This window comes from Pelodiscus sinensis, chromosome 5 (assembly GCF_052426305.1).
Source record: "Pelodiscus sinensis isolate ZL-2025 chromosome 5, ASM5242630v1, whole genome shotgun sequence".
Classification (NCBI taxonomy): Eukaryota; Metazoa; Chordata; order Testudines; family Trionychidae; genus Pelodiscus; species Pelodiscus sinensis.
Genome location: NC_143056.1, coordinates 135,006,828 through 135,029,246, shown reverse-complemented (window position 1 = coordinate 135,029,246; position 22,419 = coordinate 135,006,828). Strand labels below are relative to the sequence as shown.

Here is a 22,419-nt window from a genome sequence, read left to right as displayed (position 1 = left end):
AGGTTTGCTAACTCCAAGGCAGATGCAGCCTTGTTACCCAGAGTCCCGGGTCCTGTCCCGCCGGCCTCCCCCTGGCCCAGGTCTCATCTGCCGGGGAGCGAACCCCAACTGGCTCCGGAACCCAGCAGTGACACCCGGCGGCTCAGCCCCTGCCCGCCTGAGCCCAGCACCTGGGCCAGGCACCGGGCCAGGCTGGGCGGAGCAGGGATGAGCCGGGGCCACGTGGGCCTGGCACAAGGAGCTGCCCGGGTCCCCCCTTTGCCTCACTGCGGCCTGGGCCCCGGAGGGGGGCAGGGCTGCGCCAGCCCGGACCCCCCTCATGGATCAGTGAGGTGACCCCCTAGTTCTGCACTGAGCGAGTTTGTCCCTGGGTTACACTCCCAGCTGGCGTTACCGTGGGGCAGGCTCCCTGCCCGGGGAGGGGCCCACGTGGCTGCCAGGGGGCTGGGCCACCGGGCCGGGAGCCAATGTGCCAGCCCTGGGTGGGCGCTATGACGCGGGGACGGGGAGCCGACGTGGGTGTCTCTGAGTCTGGGCAGGGCGATGAACTGGGACCGGGGGGGGGGGGGGGGGGTGTCAGAGAAGAGCCAGGGCAGCGAGAGGCACCAAGCTGCCGGGCGTACCCAGGAGCCGGCTCAGGGGGCTGAACCTTCCCCCTCTCCCCCCTCCAGGCTCCAGCCCGGGGCAACATTCCGGGCTGGGCAGGGGCGCCCCTGCCAGCTGACTCCACGCCCGCCTGGTGGCTGGGGCTGGGGCCGGGGCCGGCCTGCTGGGAGCCCGCGAGGGGAGGGGCGCTTGCGGGGGCAGCGGACCCAAGAGACGCTGCAGGAGATGCTGGCGGGAGGTTCTGGAACGGGCGCGAGTGGGGACCTGGGCAGCCAGTCCTCCGCCCAAGTGGCAGCTCCAGCCCCCCTGCTCCCCACCCCCCTCCCAGGGCCGTGGGGAGCCCAGGAGTCCTGCTCCCAACCGGCGCTGCCCCCCGGCCCGCAGCCCCACTCTTGCCAAGTCGCCATGTGCAGGGCCGGCCGGGGGGATGGGGCCAAGCCCCCACCCCTGGAAAGTGAAAAGGGGCCCAGAGCCGGGACTCCTGGGTTCTCTCCCCAGGGCAGTGGTGTCTAGTGGTTAGAATGGAGGTAGGGGGTGCTGGGAGCCAGGACTCCTGGGTTCTCTCCCCAGGGCAGTGGTGTCCAGTGGTTAGAAGGGAGGTAGGGGGTGCTGGGAGCCAGGACTCCTGGGGTCTCTCCCCAGGGCAGTGGTGTCTAGTGGTTAGAAGGGAGGTAGGGGGTGCAGGGAGCCAGGACTCCTGGGTTCTCTCCCCAGGGCAGTGGTGTCTAGTGGTTAGAAGGGGGTCATGGGTTCTCTCCGCAGATGGAGGAGGGGAATGGGGACTAGTGGGTAGAGCAGGGGCCTGGGAGCCGGGACTCCTGGGTTCTCTCCGCAGGGCAGTGGTGTCTAGTGGTTAGAAGGGAGGTAGGGGGTGCTGGGAGCCAGGACTCCTGGGGTCTCTCCCCAGGGCAGTGGTGTCTAGTGGTTAGAAGGGAGGTAGGGGGTGCTGGGAGCCAGGACTCCTGGGGTCTCTCCCCAGGGCAGTGGTGTCCAGTGGTTAGAATGGAGGTAGGGGGTGCTGGGAGCCGGGACTCCTGGGTTCTCTCCCCAGGGCAGTGGTGTCTAGTGGTTAGAAGGGAGGTAGGGGGTGCTGGGAGCCGGGACTCCCGGGGTCTCTCCCCAGGGCAGTGGTGTCTAGTGGTTAGAAGGGGGTCATGGGTTCTCTCTGCAGATGGAGGAGGGGAATGGGGACTAGTGGGTAGAGCAGGGGCCTGGGAGCCGGGACTCCTGGGTTCTCTCCCCAGGGCAGTGGTGTCCAGTGGTTAGAAGGGAGGTAGGGGGTGCTGGGAGCCAGGACTCCCGGGGTCTCTCCCCAGGGCAGTGGTGTCTAGTGGTTAGAAGGGGGTCATGGGTTCTCTCCGCAGATGGAGGAGGGGAATGGGGACTAGTGGGTAGAGCAGGGGCCTGGGAGCCGGGACTCCTGGGTTCCAGTCCCAAGGGGCCGGTGTGAGTGGATCCCGCCGGGTAACCCGCCTGCCAAGCAGCCGCCAATCCCAGACCCTGCATTTGTGTTTCTATGAAAGCGTTTTACTAGCCAAAGCTCCTGCTTTCCCAGCAGTCCCTGGGTGTCGCCCAGCCCCCTGGAGCTGGGGGGGGGGGGGTGACCCACAGGAAATCAAGGGCTGCACACCGGTGAGAGGCAAGACGCCCCTCCGTGCCGTGGGCCCCGGCTGAGGAGAAACTCCCCGTCCCTGGGGTGGGGCGAGGGGGCTGGAGTCCCCGGCTTGCCCATGTGGGGCAGCCCCCCCTCAGGCCGCCCACTGCTGGATTTCCACGTCCAAGCCCAGGCAGGAGCCCAGGCGTCGCTGCTGGGCGAAGGAGACACTGGCGGCGCCCGAGCCCGGCTGCTTCTCCGCCTTCAGCTGCGGGAGCTTGGCCAAGTCCTGCCGATGCTCCTCCCGGAAGGCCTGGAGCTCCCGCGCCCGCTGGAGGAAGGGCTCCGGGCCCTGGGGCTGGGCCGGGAGGAAGGGCTCCGGACCCTGGGGCTGGGCCGGGAGGAAGGGCTCCGGACCCTGGGGCTGGGCCGGGAGGAAGGGCTCCGGGCCCTGAGGCTGGGCCAGGAGGAAGGGCTCCGGACCCTGGGGCTGGGCCGGGCCGGAGCTCAGTCCGAGGTACAGCTCCGGGCTGCACCGCATCAGCCGCACCTCCCGCCACAGCGCCTCCAGCCCCACGGCCCACAGGGCGCGCTCCTCCTCCGCCCCACGCCACTCCAGGAAGTTCAGGGAGGGCAGGAAGTAGCTGGGCAGCTGCCGCGTCTCCAGGCAGAACTCCAGCACCTTCAGCAGGGTCCCCACAGCGCCCGGCACCGTGGCCCAGGCCTGGGGGTCCGGGTGCAGGTCCGACGCCCAGAACAGCAGCATCTGCCAGGGCAAGAGACCCTCAGCTCTTCCGCCCCCAGGGCCAGGGTGCTGCATGGCCGGGGGGTGCCAGCTCCAGGCGTGCTCCCCCTGAGATACCCCGAGGGCAGGGACTCAGCTCCTCCGCCGGCACCCCCCGCGCTGCTGCGCCGAAGTGGAGGGGGGAGGGCGGGTTTGGGCACCCCAGGGGAACCCGCCTCTCCAACTCCTCTGGGCTCGGCCCGGGGATCCCCTCCTTCCTCGGAGCACAGCCCAATGGGTGCCCGGGGGGGGCTCCCCACTGACCCCACACTGGCCAGGCCTGGCGGAGAGTGGGGGACTGGGCCCCGAAGGGGGAGAACCCAGAGTGAAACTCTGGGAAGAAGCATGTGGGGAGAACCAGAATACCCCACCCTCTGCCCGAGGAGAGAGCCCCGGAGTCCAGGGTCCCAGCTACACCTGCTCTAACCACTAGCCACCCCGCCCCTCCCCGAGTGGGGATAAAACCCTGCTCCCTCCGCTACCCCTGCTCTAACCACTAGCCACCCTGCCCCTCCCCCAGCGGGGATAAAACCCGGCTCCCTCCGCTGCTGCTCTAACCACTAGTCACCCTGACGCTCGCCGAGTGGGGATAAAACCCGGCTCCCCCTCCGCCCCTGCTCTAACCACTAGCCACCCTGACCCTCGCCGAGTGGGGATAAAACCCGGCTCCCTCCGCTGCTGCTCTAACCACTAGTCACCCTGACCCTCGCCGAGTGGGGATAAAACCCGGCTCCCCCTCCGCCCCTGCTCTAACCACTAGCCACCCTGCCCCTCCCCCAGCGGGGATAAAACCCGGCTCCCCCTCCGCTGCTGCTCTAACCACTAGTCACCCTGACCCTCGCCGAGTGGGGATAAAACCCGGCTCCCTCCGCTGCTGCTCTAACCACAAGTCACCCCGCCCCTCCCCGAGTGGGGATAAAACCCGGCTCCTATCGCTGCTGCTCTAACCACTAGCCACCCTGCCCCTCCCCGAGGGGGGATAAAACCCGGCTCCCCCTCCGCTGCTGCTCTAACCACAAGTCACCCCGCCCCTCCCCGAGGGGGGATAAAACCCGGCTCCCCCTCCGCCCCTGCTCTAACCACTAGTCACCCCGACCCTCGCCGAGTGGGGATAAAACCCGGCTCCCCCTCCGCCGCTGCTCTAACCACTAGCCACCCCGCCCCTCCCCGAGTGGGGATAAAACCCGGCTCCCCCTCCGCCCCCCTGCTCTAACCACTAGCCACCCCGCCCCTCCCCGAGTGGGGATAAAACCCGGCTCCCCCTCTGCTGCTGCTCTAACCACTAGCCACCCTGCCCCTCCCCGAGTGGGGATAAAACCCGGCTCCCCCTCCGCTGCTGCTCTAACCACTAGTCACCCCGACCCTCGCCGAGCGGGGATAAAACCCGGCTCCCCCTCAGCCCCTGCTCTAACCACTAGTCACCCCGCCCTCCCCCAGCGGGGATAAAACCCGGCTCCCCCTCCGCCCTCTGCTCTAACCACTAGCCACCCCGCCCCTCTCCCAGCGGGGATAAAACCCGGCTCCCCCTCCGCTGCTGCTCTAACCACTAGTCACCCCGACCCTCGCCGCTGCTCTAACCACTAGCTCTTTCTCCCCTGGTGCCCGCGGCTGCTCCTCTCACCCGCTCCCCGCCCCTCCCGTCACCTTCAGGCGATAGGGGGTCAGCACTTCGCCGTAGCGCGGCCCCCACTGCTCCAGGGACACCTGCTTCAGCAGCTGCAGCGCCTCCCGCCGGCGCCCCCCGTCCGCGTCCAGGTCCCGCAGCAGCCGGGTCTCCGCCTGGGAGAAGTTGAGCCTGGGGGGGGGGGGGAGGGGGGGGGGGGGGGGGGGAGAATGGGGCTGAACCGGCGGGGGGGGGGGGGGCAGACAGACCCCACCCAGCCCAGCCCTACAATGGGGGAGTGTCCCAGCGCCCCCTGCCGGGGGGAGGGGCCCCGCTCCGGGTGTGTCCCAGCGCCCCCTGCTGGCGAGGCGGGGCCCCGCTCCGGGTGTGTCCCAGCGCCCCCTGTGGGGGGAGGGGCCCCGCTGCGGGTGTGTCCCAGCGCCCCCTGCCGGGGGGAGGGGCCCCGCCCCGGGTGTGTCCCAGCGCCCCCTGCCGGGGGGAGGGGCCCCGCTCCGGGTGTGTCCCAGCGCCCCCTGCCGGGGGGAGGGGCCCCGCTCCGGGTGTGTCCCAGCGCCCCCTGTGGGGGGAGGGGCCCCGCTCCGGGTGTGTCCCAGCGCCCCCTGCTGGCGAGGCGGGGCCCCGCTCCGGGTGTGTCCCAGCGCCCCCTGCCGGGGGGAGGGGCCCCGCCCCGGGTGTGTCCCAGCGCCCCCTGCCGGGGGGAGGGGCCCCGCCCCGGGTGTGTCCCAGCGCCCCCTGCTGGCGAGGCGGGGCCCTGCCTGGCTCCAGTCCCGCTGGCCCCGATGCAATTCGCCTTGTTACCTCCAATACAGGTTCTTGGCCACCAGCTGGGCCCTGGTTTTGTAGGTTTCCATGATACCCCGGGGGGGGGTTCCCCGCACGGTGCCGCGCTCCCGGTCCCCCCAGGCCGACAGCCACCGCAGCTCCTGCCGCGGCCACTCCAGGGACATGTCCACCTTGTCCTGGATGGCGGGCACCAGCTCGATGGCCACGGCGCGGCCGCCCACCTCCAGGCGCAGCTGCACGGCGGGGCGCTCGGCAAAGTCCCGCAGCCGGAGCCTGCCTGGAGCCAAGCAGCCAGCGCCCGGGTCAGCGCCTTGCGGAGCCGCCTGCAGGCAGGGCAGGGGAGGGAGGGCCGAGCTCCTGGGACGCCCGGGCTCCCTCCCAGCTGGGGCAGTGGGGAGTAGTGGTGAGAGCCGGGGAGAGCGGGAGCCAGGACTCCTGGGTTTGAGTTTTGAGTCTCTGTCTCAGGGTGCGACTGACTCCAGCTCCATGGATTGAACCCAGGGATCCCGACTCCATCGCCCCTAGCGCCGAGAAGTGCATTGGGGAGAGACATTAAGGAACGGGCTCAAATTCTCAGCAAACAGCGCTGCCGGTGCCCCTCCCGCCCCACAGCCCCTGCCCCCAGCCCTGCCAGTGGCCCACACTCCCGCCCCACATCCCCTGCCAGCCCCACCCTGCCGGTCCCCCTCACTCCTGCCCCACAGCCCCTGCCAGTGCCCCACACTCCCGCCCCACAGCCCCTGCCAGCCCCACCCTGCCGGTCCCCCTCACTCCTGCCCCACAGCCCCTGCCAGTGCCCCTCACTCCCACCCCACAGCCCCTGCCAGCCCCATCCTGCCGGTCCCCCTCACTCCTGCCCCACAGCCCCTGCCAGTGCCCCACACTCCCGCCCCACAGCCCCTGCCAGCCCCACCCTGCCGGTCCCCCTCACTCCTGCCCCACAGCCCCTGCCAGTGCCCCTCACTCCCACCCCACAGCCCCTGCCAGCCCCATCCTGCCGGTCCCCCTCACTCCTGCCCCACAGCCCCTGCCAGTGCCCCTCACTCCCACCCCACAGCCCCTGCCAGCCCCATCCTGCCGGTCCCCCTCACTCCTGCCCCACAGCCCCTGCCAGTGCCCCTCACTCCCGCCCCACAGCCCCTGCCAGCCCCACCCTGCCCCCAGCCCTGCCGGTGCCCCCCAATCCCGTCGTTAGCCTGTGGCTACTCACTGATGCCGGCAGCCGGCTCTCTTCCCGCTGAAAGCGAAGGGAGAAAGGGGCGATTAGCGCCTGCAGCGCTGACAGCCAGACCCCAGCCAATGGCCCTGCAGCCCCACAGAGCCCCACAAACCCTGGCGACGGGACCGTGAGCTTTCGCAGGCTCAGCCTCCCATGGGGCCCGGCGGGGCGCTGCCTGTGGGTGGGGGGTGTCCGGTGTCTGTGGGCGCGGGGCTAACGCCGCGGCCGGCTGGCGGGTGCAGCGAGGGCTGGGACCAGCCCCGGCGGAGATACAGGCAGCCAGGCCTGCGCCCCGGCTCAGCCCCTGCCCGGACGGGGATGTTTTATCCCAGGGAGGGAACCCGTCCAGCCCGGGGGCGTGGTGGGGGGGTCTCTGGAGGGGGACAGCGGGGGGCAGTGGGGAGGAGGGACGTGGCGCCGGGGGGTCTCCGGAGGGGGACGGCGGGAGGCAGAGGGGAGGAGGGACATGGCGGGCGGGGGGGTCTCTGGAGGGGGACGGCGGGAGGCAGAGGGGAGGAGGGACATGGCGGCGGGGGGGTCTCCGGAGGGGGACGGCGGGAGGCAGAGGGGAGGAGGGACGTGGCGCCGGGGGGTGGGGGGGTCTCTGGAGGGGGACGGCGGGAGGCAGAGGGGAGGAGGGACGTGGCGCCGGGGGGTCTCCGGAGGGGGACGGCGGGAGGCAGAGGGGAGGAGGGACGGGGGGGTCTGGTGGGGGGGTCTCTGGAGGGGGACGGCGGGAGGCAGAGGGGAGGAGGGACGTGGCGGGGGGGGTCTCCGGAGGGGGACGGCGGGAGGCAGAGGGGAGGAGGGACGTGGCGGGGGGGTCTCCGGAGGGGGACGGCGGGGGGCAGTGGGGAGGAGGGACATGGCGGCGGGGGGGGGGTCTCCGGAGGGGAACGGCGGGGGGCAGAGGGGAGGAGGGACGTGGCGGGGGGGGGTCTCCGGAGGGGGACGGCGGGGGGCAGTGGGGAGGAGGGACGTGGCGGGGGGGGGGTCTCCGGAGGGGGACGGCGGGGGGCAGAGGGGCGGGAGGAGGGACGTGGCGGGGGGGGGTCTCTGGAGGGGGACGGCGGGGGGCAGAGGGGAGGAGGGACGTGGCGGGGGGGTCTCTGGAGGGGGACGGCGGGAGGCAGAGGGGAGGAGGGAGGCAGAGGGAGGAGGGACGTGGTGGGGGGGTCTCTGGAGGGGGACGGCGGGAGGCAGAGGGGAGGAGGGACGTGGCGGGGGGTCTCCGGAGGGGGACGGCGGGGGGCAGTGGGGAGGAGGGACATGGCGGCGGGGGGGTCTCCGGAGGGGAACGGCGGGGGGCAGAGGGGAGGAGGGACGTGGCGGGGGGGTCTCCGGAGGGGGACGGCGGGGGGCAGTGGGGAGGAGGGACGTGGCGGGGGGGGGTCTCCCGGAGGGGGGGAGGGGCGGCGGGGGGCAGAGGGGAGGAGGGACATGGCGGCGGGGGGGTCTCTGGAGGGGGACGGCGGGGGGGGGGGGCGGGAGGAGGGAGTGGGGGGGAGGGAGGGAGGGGCGGCGGCGGGGGGGTCTCTGGAGGGGGACGGCGGGGGGCAGAGGGGCGGGAGGAGGGACGTGGCGGGGGGGGTCTCCGGAGGGGGACGGCGGGGGGCAGAGGGGCGGGAGGGGGGATGTGGCGGGTGGGGGGGTCTCTGGAGGGGGACGGCGGGGGGCAGTGGGGAGGAGGGACATGGCGGCGGGGGGGTCTCTGGAGGGGGACGGCGGGGGGCAGAGGGGCGGGAGGAGGGACGTGGCGGGGGGGGGTCTCCGGAGGGGGACGGCGGGGGGCAGAGGGGAGGAGGGACGTGGCGGGGGGGTGGCGGGTGGGGGGGTCTCCGGAGGGGGACGGCGGGGGCAGAGGGGCGGGAGGAGGGACGTGGCGGGGGGGGGGTCTCCGGAGGGGGACGGCGGGGGGCAGTGGGGAGGAGGGACATGGCGGGCGGGGGGGTCTCTGGAGGGGGACGGCGGGGGGCAGAGGGGCGGGAGGAGGGACGTGGCGGGGGGGTCTCCGCAGGGGGACGGCGGGGGGCAGAGGGGAGGAGGGACGTGGTGGGGGGGGTCTCCGCAGGGGGACGGCGGGGGGCAGAGGGGAGGAGGGATGTGGTGGGGGGGGTCTCCGCAGGGGGACGGCGGGGGGCAGAGGGGCGGGAGGAGGGACGTGGTGGGGGGGGGGGTCTCCGGAGGGGGACGGCGGGGGGGGGGGGCAGGGAGGTGCGGCGGGGGGAGGGGGGGGGGGACGTGGTGGGGGGGGGGTCTCCGGAGGGGGACGGCGGGGGGCAGAGGGGCGGGAGGAGGGACGTGGCGGGGGGGGGTCTCCGCAGGGGGACGGCGGGGGGCAGAGGGGCGGGAGGGGGGACGGACACTCACCCAGTGTCAGAGCTTTCGTCACAAATTCATGGAGCTTCCGAGTGACCAGAAACGGGTCGATGCCGCCTCGCCACAGATCCCTCTGCAACGGGGGGATGAGACCTGGTCACACGCCTGAATCCCACATGGAAAGAAACTGCGGGGCAGGAGTGAGGGGCTGGGCGGGCAGGGGCCGGGGGCGGGAGTGGAGGGCACCGGCAGGGATGGGGGGCAGGGCTGCGGGGCAGGAGTGGGGGGCACCGGCAGAGCTAGGGGGCAGGGCTGCGGGGCAGGAGTGGGGGGCACTGACAGAGCTGGGGGGCAGGTCTGTGGGGTGGGAGTGGGGGCACCGGCAGGGCTGGGGGGTGGGAGTGGGGGGCACCGGCAGGGCTGGGCTGGCAGGGGCTGGGGGCAGGAGTGGGGGGCACTGGCAGAGCTGGGGGGCAGGGCTGTGGGGTTGGAGTGGGGGGCACCGGCAGAGCTGGGGGGCAGGGCTGCGGGGTGGGAGTGGGGGGCACCGACAGGGCTGGGGGGACAGGGGCTGTGGGGTGGGAGTGGGGGGCACCGGCAGGGCTGGGGGGACAGGGGCTGTGGGGCGGGAGTGGGGGGCACTGGCAGGGCTGGGGGGGCCGGGGGTGGGGGCGGGAGTGGGGGGCACCGGCAGGGCTGGGGGGGCAGGGGCTGTGGGGCGGGAGTGGGGGGCACCGGCAGGGCTGGGGGGGCAGGGGCTGTGGGGCGGGAGTGGGGGGCACCGGCAGGGCTGGGGGGATGAGTCCATAGGATACACACTGATATGGGCTCACTCAACGTGCAGTGCCAGTCCAGAAAGCAGACAGACTGTTGGGCGTCACTAAGAAAGGGCCGGAGGAGAAGGCAGAGAATCTCTTATTGCCTCTCCAGAAACCCATGGGAGGCCCGTATCTTGAACCCTGCATTCAGATGTGGTCGCCTCATTTCAAAACTATCTCTTGGCACTGGAAAAGGTTCAGAAAAGGGCAATAAAAATGACGAGGGGTTTGGAACGGATCCCTTATGAGGAGAGATTAAAAGCCTGGGACTTGTCAGCTTGGAAAAGAGGAGATGAAGGGGGGATGTGATGACTGGTGTGGAGAAAGTGAATAGGAAAAAGTTATTTACATAGTCCCACAATATAAGAACTGGGGGTCACCAGATGAAATTAATGGGCAGCAGGTTTAAAACAAAGAAAAGGATTTTTTTCTTCACCGTGTGCACAGTCAACCTGTGGAACTCCTTGCCAGAGGATGTGGTGAAGACCAGGACTAACAGGGTTCAAAAAATTCATGGAGGTTAGGTCCTGTCATGTTACTGGATTTTGAGGGGAGCAGCCAGACCATTGCTGTGCCCATGGGGGGGGGTGTTCACCCCAAAAGTTGGTACAAAGGGGGCCATGTGAGGTGTCAAACAAAAGCTTACTGTCTACTGGTTCTGTATCTGCTCCTCATATCTCTGTACAATGTCTGTGTGTGGAGTTAGGAACATGGACTCTGTATGGAGACTGGAAACGTCTCTGTCTGTGGCTGAGCAATGGGCGAGGAAGGCTCAGCCTATGGACGTGCTAATTAGCAAGGCTCCAGGGACAATAGGTCTCTTAAGTACCAGAGACCCACCTGGGAAGGAATCTAGGTGCCTGGTCAGAGACCATGTGACTGTCTCCAGCTTGGAAGAGCCAGGGGGTGATATAAACAGGCCACGTGGCCGACTCCATCGGGGTGCTCAGCTCAGCTCTTCATCCCAGAGGCAGCCGTGCAGGGATCAAAGAGCCGGAAATAACTGTGGACCCATCCTGGCATAGGATGTGCACCAAGGACTTTTAAGCCAGCAGCTGTAACATCTCTGCTAGAGCCTGCACCGAGAACTGGGGGATTCGATGCATGTCATGTATTCTCTCCTTTGACAACCTCACTCTGGTGCTTTTCTTTCTTTTAGTAATAAACCTTTGGATTTTAGATGCTAAAGGACTGGCTCAGCGCGGGTAAGAGCCAGAGTGTAAATTGATTGGGACCTGTGGCTGGTTTCTTGGGACCGGAAGAACCCGTTCAGGGGAGGTGAGATGGGTTCTATAGCCCCCCACCTGTGTATGAGGCCTGGGGCTGTTTGGGGCACAGAGAGCGCTGGAGTGTCAGAGGGGTTTTGCTCGGGAGGCTTCAGGCAGGCAGCTGAAGCGCTCTGGGACTGGTTTGTGGCCTGTTTGGGGAGGTCTCTAGTCTGGGGCCGTAAGGAGCCCTGAGTTTGAGCAATTCGCCCTGAGCAGACGCCCTCAGCGGTGCCCAGACCCGGCCCGGCACAGGCCCGTCGATGGCTGTTATCCAGGCCGGGTAGGAATGGTGTCCCTAGTCTCTGTCTTTCTGGCAGGGGAGGGTGGCAGGGGAGGGATCCCTGGATGGTCCCCTGTGGTGTCCCGTCCCTCTGGGCACCTGGCCCTGGGCACCGTGGGCCGGCAGGACTCGGGGCTCACGGGCCGCGCTGGGGTTCGCTGACCTGCCGGCGGTTGATCTCGGCGATGTCTGCGTCGGTGAGCTCGGTCTCCAGGAACTTGCTGTCCAGGGTGTCCCTCAGCGTCACCGTGTTGTAATCCGCCAGCAGCTTGTTCTCCCAGCGGTACACGGGCACGCCGGGCCGCAGGCAGAGCCAGGAGGGCAGGAAGCGCAGCCGGGTGCGGGGCTGGCGGTACAGGCTGCCCAGGAGGAGCAGGGGGGTGCGGAACTGGATGGGCGCCAGGACGTCGTAGTCGCCGCGGCCGGACTCGGCCTGCACGTGGAGGTCCTGGGCCTGGCTGCCCACCAGCAGGGCCTCCCCGGTGAAGAGCCGCGGGTCGCAGTCATGCACCCGCGCCATGAGCCAGCCCACCAGGGCCTGCACCGCCCGGCTCTCCCGCTCCCGGCCGCGGTGCTCCCTCTGCTCGGGGTACACGCGGCGCCGCAGGAACCCCTCCAGGGCCAGCGCCCCGGCCCGCTCGCCTGGCCCCGGGGCCCCCCGCGGGCACTCGCCAGCCATGCCTGTGTGGCCCCGGGGGCCCAGTCGCCTCCGGCCCGCGGCAAGCGCCTGCAGCCCCCGCTGCACAGGAAGCCAGACGCTTCCTCTCCAGGCCACTCCCTGCTGAGCTGGGCTGCAGGGCTGTGCAGGCGTGTGTGTGTGTGTGTGTGTCTGTGTGCGCGTGTGCGTGCGTGTGTGTGTGTGTGTCTGTGTGTGTGTGTCTCTGTGCGCGTGTGTGTATGCGTGTGTGTCTATCTCTGTCTGTGTGTGTGTGTGCGCGCGTCTGTCTCTGTGCGCGTGTGTGTGTATGCGTGTGTGTCTGTCTCTGTGTGTGTGTGTGTGTGTGTGTGTGTGTGCCTGTGTGTGTGTGTGTGCGTGTGTGGGTGTGTCTCTGTGTGTGTGTGTGTCTGTCTCTGTGTGTGTGTGTGTCTGTCTCTGTGTGTGTGTGTGCGCGCACGCGCGTGTGTGTGTGTCTGTCAGTGTGTGTCTCTGTGTGTGTGAGTCGGGGGAGTGGCGCGTTGTTTGCCAGAGCGACCTTCGGCCTGGGACACGCTGACAGTGACACACCCTGGCCGGTTTCTGGGTGGGGACTGCCAGCCCCCTGGCTCCCATGGCTGGAACACGGCAGGTCGCTCTGACGTCCTGCATCGCCCGCCTGTAGCTCGGTCCTTCAGGGGGTGCTGCCAGGGTCGGGCCTCTACGGCCTGTAACAGCCCAGCTGGGGCGCCGGGGGCTCTGATGGGGTGGACCAGCCCCCAGACACAGGCAGGGAGGGATCGTTGCCGGGAGCACACGACCCAGGCCGGTGCCGGGCAGAGGGGGCAGCCAACAGGCCAACTGGAGAAGATTCAAATCACACGTCGCAGCGCGGGGCCCAGCCCCCCTCCTGGCCATGGGGTGGGCGCTGTCCCGGGGCCCGGTCCCCCTGTGCGGCCGTGGGGCGGGTGCTGTCCCGGGGCCCGGTCCCCCTGTGCGGCCGTGGGGCAGGCGCTGTCCCGGGGCCCAGCCCCCCTCCTGGCCATGGGGTGGGCGCTGTCCCGGGGCCCAGCCCCTCTGTGCAGCTGTGGGGTGGGCGCTGTCCCGGGGCCTGGCCCCCCCTGTGCAGCTGTGGGGTGGGCGCTGTCCCGGGGCCCGGTCCCCCTGTGCGGCCGTGGGGCGGGCGCTGTCCTGGGGCCTGGCTCCCCTCCTGGCCGTGGGGCGGGCGCTGTGCCGGGGCCGCTGGCGTGTCCCCAGTTCCCCGGCCCAGAGGCGAAGGACACGCCGGGGCGGCACTCGGGTTCTGTCTGTCCGAGGAGAGACCCGTACGGTCAGCGGGGGCCGGCGGTCCCCAGCCACCTCCCCGGAGACGGGCTCCGTCACCTCCCAGCGCCACGGCCCAGACTGCAGCCCGGTGCCGTGTGGAAGTCGAACGGCGCCAGGGGCTCTGGGCCAGGTCCCTGGGCGGCAGAGTCCCCCTCCCTGCGGGATGGTCGTGCTGAGACTCCCTTCACCAGCACCCCCTGTGCGGAGCATCTCCAGCGCACACGTCTCGCTTGCCACCGGCGGCCGCGGCGGGCGAGGCCGGGGAGCTGCATAGAGGGGCTGCGGAGCAGAGCTCACAGCTGGACTTGGATGTGTTCGGAGCTCAGGGCACGGGCAGTCTGGCCGGTCCCACCCAGCCCCACAGCGCAGCAGAACCCCACGGAAGGCAGTTCGGGCTGCCGGCACGGGACACACGGGAGGGTGATCCCCGCGGGGCTACGGGGAAACCGGTAAAATGCTTCCAGCCATCGGCCGGGGGCTGACCAGTAGAAGAGGGGCCAGAACCCATCTGTGCCGGGATCCTGTGACCAGCGATGCCGAGGCAGCGCTGGGGACTCCCATGTGCCGGAAACACAGGCCACGCCGAGCATCAGAGCCGGCTGGGGGCACAGGAGAAAACTGGCCCCTGGGGGTCTGGCTCTGTTTACGGGGGCTGGAAAAATCAGCATCCTTCTCCCCGACTAATTCACACCCCTGGAGATGCCCGAGGGGCCGGTGCCTCCTGCTCTTCCTAGACAGGGTCTGCCTGGCAGCCATGTCTGACCCGGGGCCGGGGCTAGGAGGCAAAGCCGTGTGGGGTCAGAGCCACGCCAGCCCCGGGGGAGCAGGGTGGAGTGTGACGTAGTGGGGCTGTGAGGCAGGGGGGAGTTTGGGGGTTCAAAGGGGGGTTGCACACAGGGGGGCTCAGTGCCCGGCCGTTACTGGTTCAATGTGACAAACGGGGGGGGGGGGGTTGTTGTTTCAGAGAACAGCCCAGAGCTGGAGCCGGGGTGTCTGGTACCCTGGTGCCCCCGACCCTGCTCAGAGGACACGGCCCATGCTGTGTCTGTGAGAAGCCGTAAACCGGCCGGTGGAGAATCGCGCCCGGCTGCGGATGGGGGTACAGGGTCGGGGGTCCCCAACACGGGGTCACACGGAGAACAGTGGCAAACGCACAAAGCCAGTGCCGGAAAAGGCTGCTGCCTCGGCCTCGGCTCTGCTTTTAGCCGGCGTGGCCCCGGAGACATGGGGTGCTCCCTGTGGGGGTGCTGCCCAGCACGGCGGGGGAAGGAGGCACCCGCGCTGCCAGGGCCCGGCCACAGAGAGACCCGGGAGGGGCCGAGGTAGGACGCGGCGGAACAGCGCGACTGGGGATTCCAGGAGCTGAGGCCGCTTCCCGGCAGTGCTGCAGGGCATCTGAGCTGGGCACCGGTGGCGGCACAGGGCTGCTGAGGGGCTCTTCCCGGCTCTCATCCCAGATGGAGACGTACCCCCGAGGCAAGGGCGCTGTAGCCAGGGAACACAGCCCCAGCGGACAGGCAGCAGGGCTGGTCCGGGGCCAGGGTCGATGGCCTGTGGAGAAGGCTAAAGCCAGTACCACCTCCCACCAGGCCAGTGCTCAAGGGAGCAACTTCCCAGACAAAGGGAGTGCCGCAAGGGGACAGCAGAGAGAAGAGGAGGAGCCGTCCCAGCCATTAGCCCCGCCCTTGGTAGCCCAACCAGAGGCAGCCCCCAGACGCCAGCCTGGACCTGACACTCCCAGACGGGGCCAGGTGTCGAGCGTCTTTGTCTGCAGGAGGCTGGGCCCAGGCCTACGCGTCAGCCCGGCGTGGCTGGAGGGGGGTGCTCCAGTGCTGGGCGTGGAGGGGCGAAGGACCCCCGGGCGGGCGGGATGTCGCTCCCAGCCATGAGGCCGGCACAGTGTCCCACGGGCAGCCCCGCATGTCTGGAAACCCTCCGGCAGGACGGTGCCCGTTCTCCCCACCCCGGGGCAGGCGCCGTGCTGTTCCCAGCCCCCCGTGCTGGGACCCAGACTCACATGGCCCCCGGCCACTAGACACAAGGCAAAGCCCTTTGAAAATGACGCAAGGCCAGAGGGCAGTCGCCCAAACCGCACGGCAAAGGCTTGGGCCCGGAACGCCTTCTCCAGAGCCCAGGGAGGGAGCAGAGCAGTGCAGCCAATCAGCGGCCTCGCCCGAGGGGGGCTCGGATCGGCCCCACACACAGGAGAACTAGAAGACTCGCCTGGTGTTGCCTGGGTCCTACAGAGCAGGCAGCTCCCCTCCCCCCCGGCTTCCTTCTGGGGAGTGTGGGGGGGTGACTTTCTCTCTCCCCACTTACCTGGGTGACGGGGGGGGATCACGTGAGGATTCCCTGTTCGGTTCCCTCCCTCTGGGGCACCTGGCGCTGGCCGCTGTGGGCAGACGGGACTCTGGGCTGGACGGGCCTTTGGTCCGACCCAGTGTGGCCGCACTTATGTTCCTGTCTGCCGGCAGGCAAGACAGCCCCCCCCAGCCCCTCTGGCCACTCCCTTGGTGGGGGCAGCTGCAGTACAGCTCTCCCCTGTGCTCGCTGCCCCCAGTGGTGGCAGTGAGTATCACACCCCTCTTCTCTCCGCCCCCTCCCCTTCCCTGTTATGGAAGCCAGTCCCATTCCAGGCACATCCCGTTGTCCTGGCACAGCCAGACCCTGCCCTCGGTGTCTGTTAGGAGACGAGGAGGCTGCCTAGCACACTGGGTGGTCCTAGGTTTGGGACGAGTTCTTGAAGAAACAGACTCACAACCACACACACAAAGTTTCTAAAGCATATGGAAGGATGAGCCAACAGAGCCTCAGGAGAGGTTCAAAGCAGAACCAGGGGGTGCCCTTTGATGTCCTAATGACAGGGCCGGGCATCCCAGAGCCTTGTGGAATAGCTGACTGCCACCTGCCGGGGGAGAGTTTGTAGGGCCGGGGAAGGATCGTTGCTTTGCTAAGCGAGCTCACACAAACGGCTTTGTCCCAGCTCGCAGCAAGCAGGGAGAAATGCACAAACAGCTGTCAGGCTCTGCTGCCTTAACACAGGCGAGGCGAGGGGCTGAACTGGGACCCCGGGGAACTCGGAGCAAGAGCCGGTACGTCAGGGCAGACGGACGCCCGAGCAGCTACCTTATATCCAGCTCGCTGAAGAGGCTCGTGTCAAAAGAAAGTTTCAGGTGTTTGAGCTCTTCAAAGTGCTGCCGATGCTCCACCCGGAAGGCCTCGAGCTCCCGCGCCCGCTGGAGGAAGGGCTCCGGGCCCCGGGGCTGGGCCAGGCCGTAGCTCAGCCAGAGGTACTGCTCCGGGCTGCACCGCATCAGCCGCACCTCCCGCCACAGCGCCTCCAGCACCACGTCCCGCAGGGCGTTCTCCTTCTTCGTGCGGTGCCAGGCAAAGAAGTTCAGGGATGGCAGGAAGTAGCTGGGCAGCTGCCGCGTCTCCAGGCTGAACTCCAGCACCTTCAGCAGGGTCCCCAAAGCATCCAGACCCGTGGCCCAGGCCTGGGGCTCCGGGTAGAGGTAGGAAGCCCAAAAAAGAACCATCTGCAAAATACACATGCCACTCTAACCACTAGAGACTGCTACCCTCCCACAACAAGGGCTAGAAGAACCCAGGAGTCCTGGCTCCAGCCCCCTCTAACCACTAGACTCCACTCCCCTCCCGGAGCTGGGGAGAGAGCCCAGGAGCTCTGGCTCCCGGTTCCTTCCCTCTAATCTTCTAGCTCTTTCTCCCCGGTACCCTGGATGGTCATATCGCCCATCCCCCAGCCCAGACTCCGCGTCCGAGTCACCTTCAGGTGGTAGGAGGTCAGGACTTTGCCGTAGCGCGGCGCCCACTGCTCCGTGTTGACTTGCTTCAGCACCCGCAGCGCCCGCCGGCGCCCGCCATCCGCGTCAATGTCTGCGAGCAGCCGGGTCTCCACCAGGGAGAAGGTGAGCCTGGGGTGGGGTAGGGGAAATGGGGCTGAACGGGCGTGTGGGTCAGAGACCCCCCTCAGCTGTCACACGCGTGTGTGGGGCCCTCTGCGGGAACCGACGAGAGCTGCATTTTCACCTCCAGTAGGAATTCTTGGCCACCAGATCGGTCCCAGCTCCGTAAATCTCCTCGACATTCCAGGGGGGCTTTCCCCGCACGGTGCCGCGCTCCCGGTCCCCCCAGGCCGAGAGCCAGCTCAGCTCCTGCCGCGGCCACTCCAGGGACATGTCCACCTTGCCCCGGATGGTGGGCACCAGGTCGATGGACACGGCGCGGCCGCCCACCTCCAGGCTGAGCTGCACGGCGGGGCTGATGGGCGTGAGACCCACCGTGTTCTCCAGCCGGAGGTTGCCTTGCGGAGTCACAAGCAGAGAGAATACGGATCAAAGCTTCGCGACGCTCCCTGAGGGCAGGGAGAGGTCGAGGGCCAAGCTCTTATGACACCCGGATTGCCTCCTGACTCAGGGAGGAGAGTGGGGGCTAGTGGTGAGAGCAGGAGGGCTGGGAGCCAGGACCCCTGGGGTCCACTTTGGTGCGTCTGTCACCCCGCGTAACCAACACTGTCTCCAGGGGAGTCCGGGGAAGAACCAAGAAGCAAAACCAGAACCCCTCCCTCCCTCCCCCCTCGCTCTGGGAACCGACCCCTCCCCCCTCGCTCTAGGAACCGACCCCCTCCCCCCTCGCTTTGGGAAGGCCCCTGGGCTGGAGAGATTAGGGAAGACCAGTGAGACATTTCTCACCCCACAGCTCCGCCCAGGCCCCTCAGCCCCCCTTGCCGGTGGATTTACTGTTTCACCCCACGCATGGGCTCTAGACCGCGCTGGGTCCTGCCGGGAGGGTGGGGGCCTTCCCCGTCCTAGTGTTCTATGGTCACAGGTTTCTCTTCTGTATTCCCCGTGGCTGGTGCCTGCCAGCCCCCCACGTACCACGCCGGGCGATACTCACTGATTCCTGCAGCCGGGTCTCTTTCCTCTGAAACAGAAAGGGCAAGAAGCGGGTGGTTAGCGCCCACGACCCAGCGGTGCCGGCACAGAAGGCGGGGCCCAAAGGGAGCAAACAGCCCCTGGAACCACAGCGCCGCCCCACAGGCAGTGGCTTCAGCATGTGGCCAGGCCAGGCAGGGGGCTGTGTGCACCCCAGGCTAGGAGAAGCCACACGGCCCAGCTGGCTCCGTCCCCTCCGTCACCGCCCCTCCCAGCCAGCCCCATGTGCCAGGCTGCTGGGGACAGAAGTGGGGGCAGCTTCCCATCTCTCCGCCCCTTGCCCCAGGAGCCCCAGGTGCTGGGCTGTGGCTCACGGCACCAGGCAGAAGCCCCGGGAGCCAGGCAGGGCTGAGAAGGGGCCGGCGCTGACTTGGTGCTGCGATGCGGGTGCTCGTGGCCACCGTGGGGTTCAGAGCCTGCTTAGGTGCAGCCCGTAACCCACACGAACACCATGCGCAGCGGGGCCAGTGACCCACGGCCCTTTGGCCAGCGGCTCCATGCGATCGGAGAGCTGTGCACCAAGTGAAACGTTCCAACCCTGTGTCCTGCGCACGAGGGAGCAATGCCTGCCCAGCGAGCGCTCAGCAGCGAGCCAGGAAACGTCCGTCCCACTCGCCCTGCCCAGCCCCGTAGCCCAGCCCCACTGCCGCCCCTCGGCTTTGCCAGCGAGGACAAGCACCACCGCGGTACTGAGATCGCACGTGGCTCTGAGCACTGTGCAGCACTGAATGTCCTGCCTCGTTCCACAACCACCTACCGTCCCGCACCATGGGACGGGCCCCGGCTTTCGGGTGCTGTCTGGCGGGCGCGGAGGCAGCACCTCCGCACCGGCGCGCGGCCTCGCTGTGGTGCACATGACAAAACTCACTCCGCACATGGCTGGGAAAACGTGGAGGGAACGCTGAGCACCCGCCAGGCTGGCATGGAGCGAAGAGCCCCTCCGTCCATGCATAGGAAACCTCTTTCCTGCCTGGTTTCCTGAGACCCAGTCCCATTCGCGGCACCGCCCATGGCCCTGGCCCAATCAGAGCCTGGCCTCGCTTCCAGCCACGACAGGAGGCAGCTGCTGCCGAAGGGGGCCGCCCAGCTCCCGGTTAGGAGGAGTCCGTGGACAGACTCCAGGACGCAGCGGACACGTAGCTGACTTCTGGGTCGGCCCCTCGCGCTGTGTAAGTACGTGGTGCCGGCAGCGCTGGGATGAGCCGCAATCGGTGACTAGGTTAGGAGCCAGGGACTGGGCGCTGGGCATGTCCACACGGCTCTGGAAACCCTACAAGCCAAGCCAAGCTGCTCCCCGCCCGACGGCTGCCGGGAACAGGGGCAGGAAGAGGGAAGCTCCCGAAGGAACGTACCTTCGGCCAGCGCCGCCTGGACACCCTCCCACAGCTGGCTCATGACTGCGTACGGGTTTATGCTGCTCTTCGAAAGCTGCGCCTGAGACGGGCGACAGCAAACTCAGCCATGGCTGCTCGCACCCGAATGGAGAGGGAGCTGCGGGCGGAGACTAAAGGGGGCCAACAAAACGGGGGGGGGGGGGGACCTGGGGCTCGGCTAGCAGGGCACCGGCAGGGCTGGGGGGCTGGGCTGGCAGGGGCTGTGGTGTAGGAGTGAGGGGCACTGGCAGGGCTGGGGGGGCAGGAGCTGAGGGGTGGGGAGTGAGGAGCAGGGCAGGGCAGAGCAGGGCTGGGAGGGGAGTGAGGAGCAGGGCAGGGCTGGGAGGGCAGGAGCTGGGGGTGGGGAGTGAGGAGCAGGGCAGGGCTGGGGGGGGAGTGAGGAGCAGGGCAGGGCTGGGGGGGAGTGAGGAGCAGGGCAGGGCTGGGGGGGGGGAGTGAGGAGCAGGGCAGGGCAGAGCAGGGCTGGGGGGGGAGTGAGGAGCAGGGCAGGGCTGGGGGGGGAGTGAGGAGCAGGGCAGGGCCGGCAGAGGCGCGTGGAGCCCAGGGCGGCCGGCAGCGAGCGACGGTGCCGACTCCGGAGCGGACTCACGTGCTGCCGGTCGATGGCCGCGACGTCGGCCGCGGTGAGGTCGGGGTCCCCGCTCGTCCTCTCCAGCAGGTCCCCGAGGAGCAGCTGGTTGTAGTCCACCACCACCTTGTTGCCCCAGCGGTACACGGGCACGGGGGGCCCCGCGCTGTCCCCGGCGGGCAGCCCGCTCTTGGGGGCGAAGAGTTTGCGGTACAGGCTGCCCAGGAGGAGCAGGGGGGTGCGGAACTGGATGGGCACCAGGAAGTCGTAGTCGCTACAGCTGGACTCGGCCTGCACGTGGGGGCCCTGGGCCTGGCTGCCCACCAGCAGGGCCTCCCCGGTGAAGAGCCGCGGGTCGGACTCGTGCACCCGCCCCATGAGCCGGCCCACCAGGGCCTGCACCGCCCGGCTCTCCCGCTCCCGGGCCCGGCGGGGGGCGCTTTGCTCCGTGCGCACAGGGCCCCGCAGGCCCGCCAGCAGCTCCTGCACCCGCGCGGGGCCCTGGCAGAGCCCCTCTCCCGCTGCCCCCGGCTCTGGGGGCCCAGATATGCCAGCCATGCCCGCGGACACAGCCGGCTCCTGGCAGGGCTGAGCGCTTCTCCAGCCCGCGAGCTCCCTGCAGCGCCGCCTCTTCTGCCACGGAGCCTCCTCTCCAGCTGCTTCCTGCCGTGGCCGCGCTGAGCCGGGGGCGGGGGAACAGGCCGGCTCCTTGCACTACAAGGACCTTTGGCCCTGGCTTGGTGGAAGCGACGCACCAGCCGCGGTGCAAACAGCCACCTCCGCAGAGCAACAGGCAGCCCCCTCGGGTGCTCTGCACACGCCTGCCTGCGCGACCGAGGGCCCCTCGCCCCCCCACTCCCAGCCTGGTCAGGCCCCTCCCCCACCCCAAGGGCCCATCCCTCACCCCACGGCAGTCGCGCCCTGTGCCGGAGACGGCTGGCTGGGAACAGGCCCTGCGGGACACGAGCGAAAGCCTGGTCCCCAGGAACAGGCCCCGAGGGCTGCGTCCCCGTGGGAGCAGGAAACGCCTGTGCCCAGGCCCCCCAATGAGACACAGCCCTTAGGCTCCCGGAGGGGGTAGCAAGCTCACAGCATCCTGTAGAGCAAGGCTGGGACACTATGGCCCGGGAGCCGGTGCCACCCCTGGCTTGCCCCTGTCTCGTTATTGGATTCTAAAGATCGCTGCTGCCCCCATGGGGGTGTTAGCCCCAAAGTCGGTACGAAGGGGCCGTGGGAGGTGTCACATGATTCTGTACCTGCCATTCATGCCAGTGTCTGTGCTAATGAGCAAAGCTCCAGGGACGATAGATCTCTAGGTGCCAATACGCACCTGAGCAACGCGTCTGGATACCTGCAAACCAGCCAGTAGCTGATGAACGCTGACGTGGGACACAGGGACAGGTCACTGGGCCATGTGCCCTGCTCGGGCCAGGAAGATGCCAGGAGAGGAATACAAGTGCCATGTGGCCATCTCCATTTGGCCTGCAATTCTGTTCCTGATCCCAGATGCAGCCTTGTGAGGGACAGCGAGCCGGGAAGGATGGCTGACTTATCCTGACATAGGATGTGCACCAGGGACTTTTAAGACAGCAGCTGTAACATCTCTGCTGAGAGCCTGCATCAAGAACTGGGGGATTCGGTGCATGTCATGTATTCTCCTTTAACAACCTCACTCTCCGGCTTTTCTTTCTTTTAGTTATAAACCTTTAGATTGAAGATTTTAAAAGGACTGGCCCAGCCTGATCTTGTGGGTAAGATCCAGAGTGTAAATTGACCTGAGACCTGCAGCTGGTTCTTTGGGACCAGGAGAACTCGTGCGGGGGAGGTGAGATTGGGTTCTTTAGCCCCTCAGCGGTGTGTTAGGCCTGGGGCTGATTGGGGCACAGGGAGAGCTGGGGTGACTGTGCCCCTTACTGCTGCATGGACTCACAGCTCAGTTCCTCAGCCTGGCACTAGGCGTGCAGAGATGGGGGCTGGTTAGCAGAACAGACTCAGCGAGAACCTGTCTGTAACTCCCAGAGACAAACTGCTCTGGTCTCCGCTCCCGAGACCCAAAAGGAAGATGATTGGTCGTTGCCACCGCCCAAGTGCAGTTAAAATATATAAAATAAACCCTTTCCAGGGAGGAGCTCCCTTGGGAATCTGCACCCTTAGGCAGCGCTCTCCCCCTGCCCGAACCTCCGTTTCCCTTGGAACAGTGGGGCTCTGCTCCTCCCAGGTAACTTAGGCAGGTAGGGTTAAGGACAG

General features: G+C 68.4%; 2 protein-coding genes across 2 annotated transcripts; both read right to left on the bottom strand.

Annotated features, from left to right (window-relative positions):
• Positions 1–61: 61 nt before the first annotated feature.
• Positions 62–12,295, bottom strand: LOC142829312 (uncharacterized). Its single transcript, XM_075928780.2, has 6 exons — positions 11,459–12,295; positions 8,981–9,062; positions 6,602–6,628; positions 5,407–5,668; positions 4,629–4,779; positions 62–2,966 (listed from the first exon to the last, which is right to left on the bottom strand). Exons 1-6 carry the CDS (start codon positions 11,972–11,974, stop codon positions 2,355–2,357), a joined length of 1,650 nt encoding a protein of 549 aa, XP_075784895.2. The 5' UTR covers positions 11,975–12,295; the 3' UTR covers positions 62–2,354.
• A 3,731-nt stretch (positions 12,296–16,026) lies between these two features.
• LOC102445398 (protein mab-21-like 4) lies at positions 16,027–20,870 on the bottom strand. The gene is made up of 6 exons (XM_075928776.2): positions 20,194–20,870; positions 19,563–19,644; positions 18,173–18,199; positions 17,306–17,579; positions 17,043–17,190; positions 16,027–16,794 (listed from the first exon to the last, which is right to left on the bottom strand). The coding sequence occupies exons 1-6, from the start codon at positions 20,728–20,730 to the stop codon at positions 16,378–16,380; spliced, it is 1,485 nt and encodes a 494-aa protein (XP_075784891.2). The 5' UTR covers positions 20,731–20,870; the 3' UTR covers positions 16,027–16,377.
• Positions 20,871–22,419: the final 1,549 nt, after the last annotated feature.

Coding starts and splice junctions, on each gene's coding strand:
- LOC142829312 (XM_075928780.2), bottom strand. CDS start 11,974: ATGGCTGGCGAGTGCCCGCGGGGGGCCCCGGGGCCAGGCGAGCGGGCC. Junction 9,063..11,458: donor CCGAGATCAACCGCCGGCAG/GTCAGCGAACCC, acceptor CCCCCGTTGCAG/AGGGATCTGTGGCGAGGCGG. Junction 4,780..5,406: donor GCCAAGAACCTGTATTGGAG/GTAACAAGGCGA, acceptor CCCCCCCCCCAG/GCTCAACTTCTCCCAGGCGG.
- LOC102445398 (XM_075928776.2), bottom strand. CDS start 20,730: ATGGCTGGCATATCTGGGCCCCCAGAGCCGGGGGCAGCGGGAGAGGGG. Junction 19,645..20,193: donor CGGCCATCGACCGGCAGCAC/GTGAGTCCGCTC, acceptor CGCCCGTCTCAG/GCGCAGCTTTCGAAGAGCAG. Junction 16,795..17,042: donor TGACCTCCTACCACCTGAAG/GTGACTCGGACG, acceptor TGTATTTTGCAG/ATGGTTCTTTTTTGGGCTTC.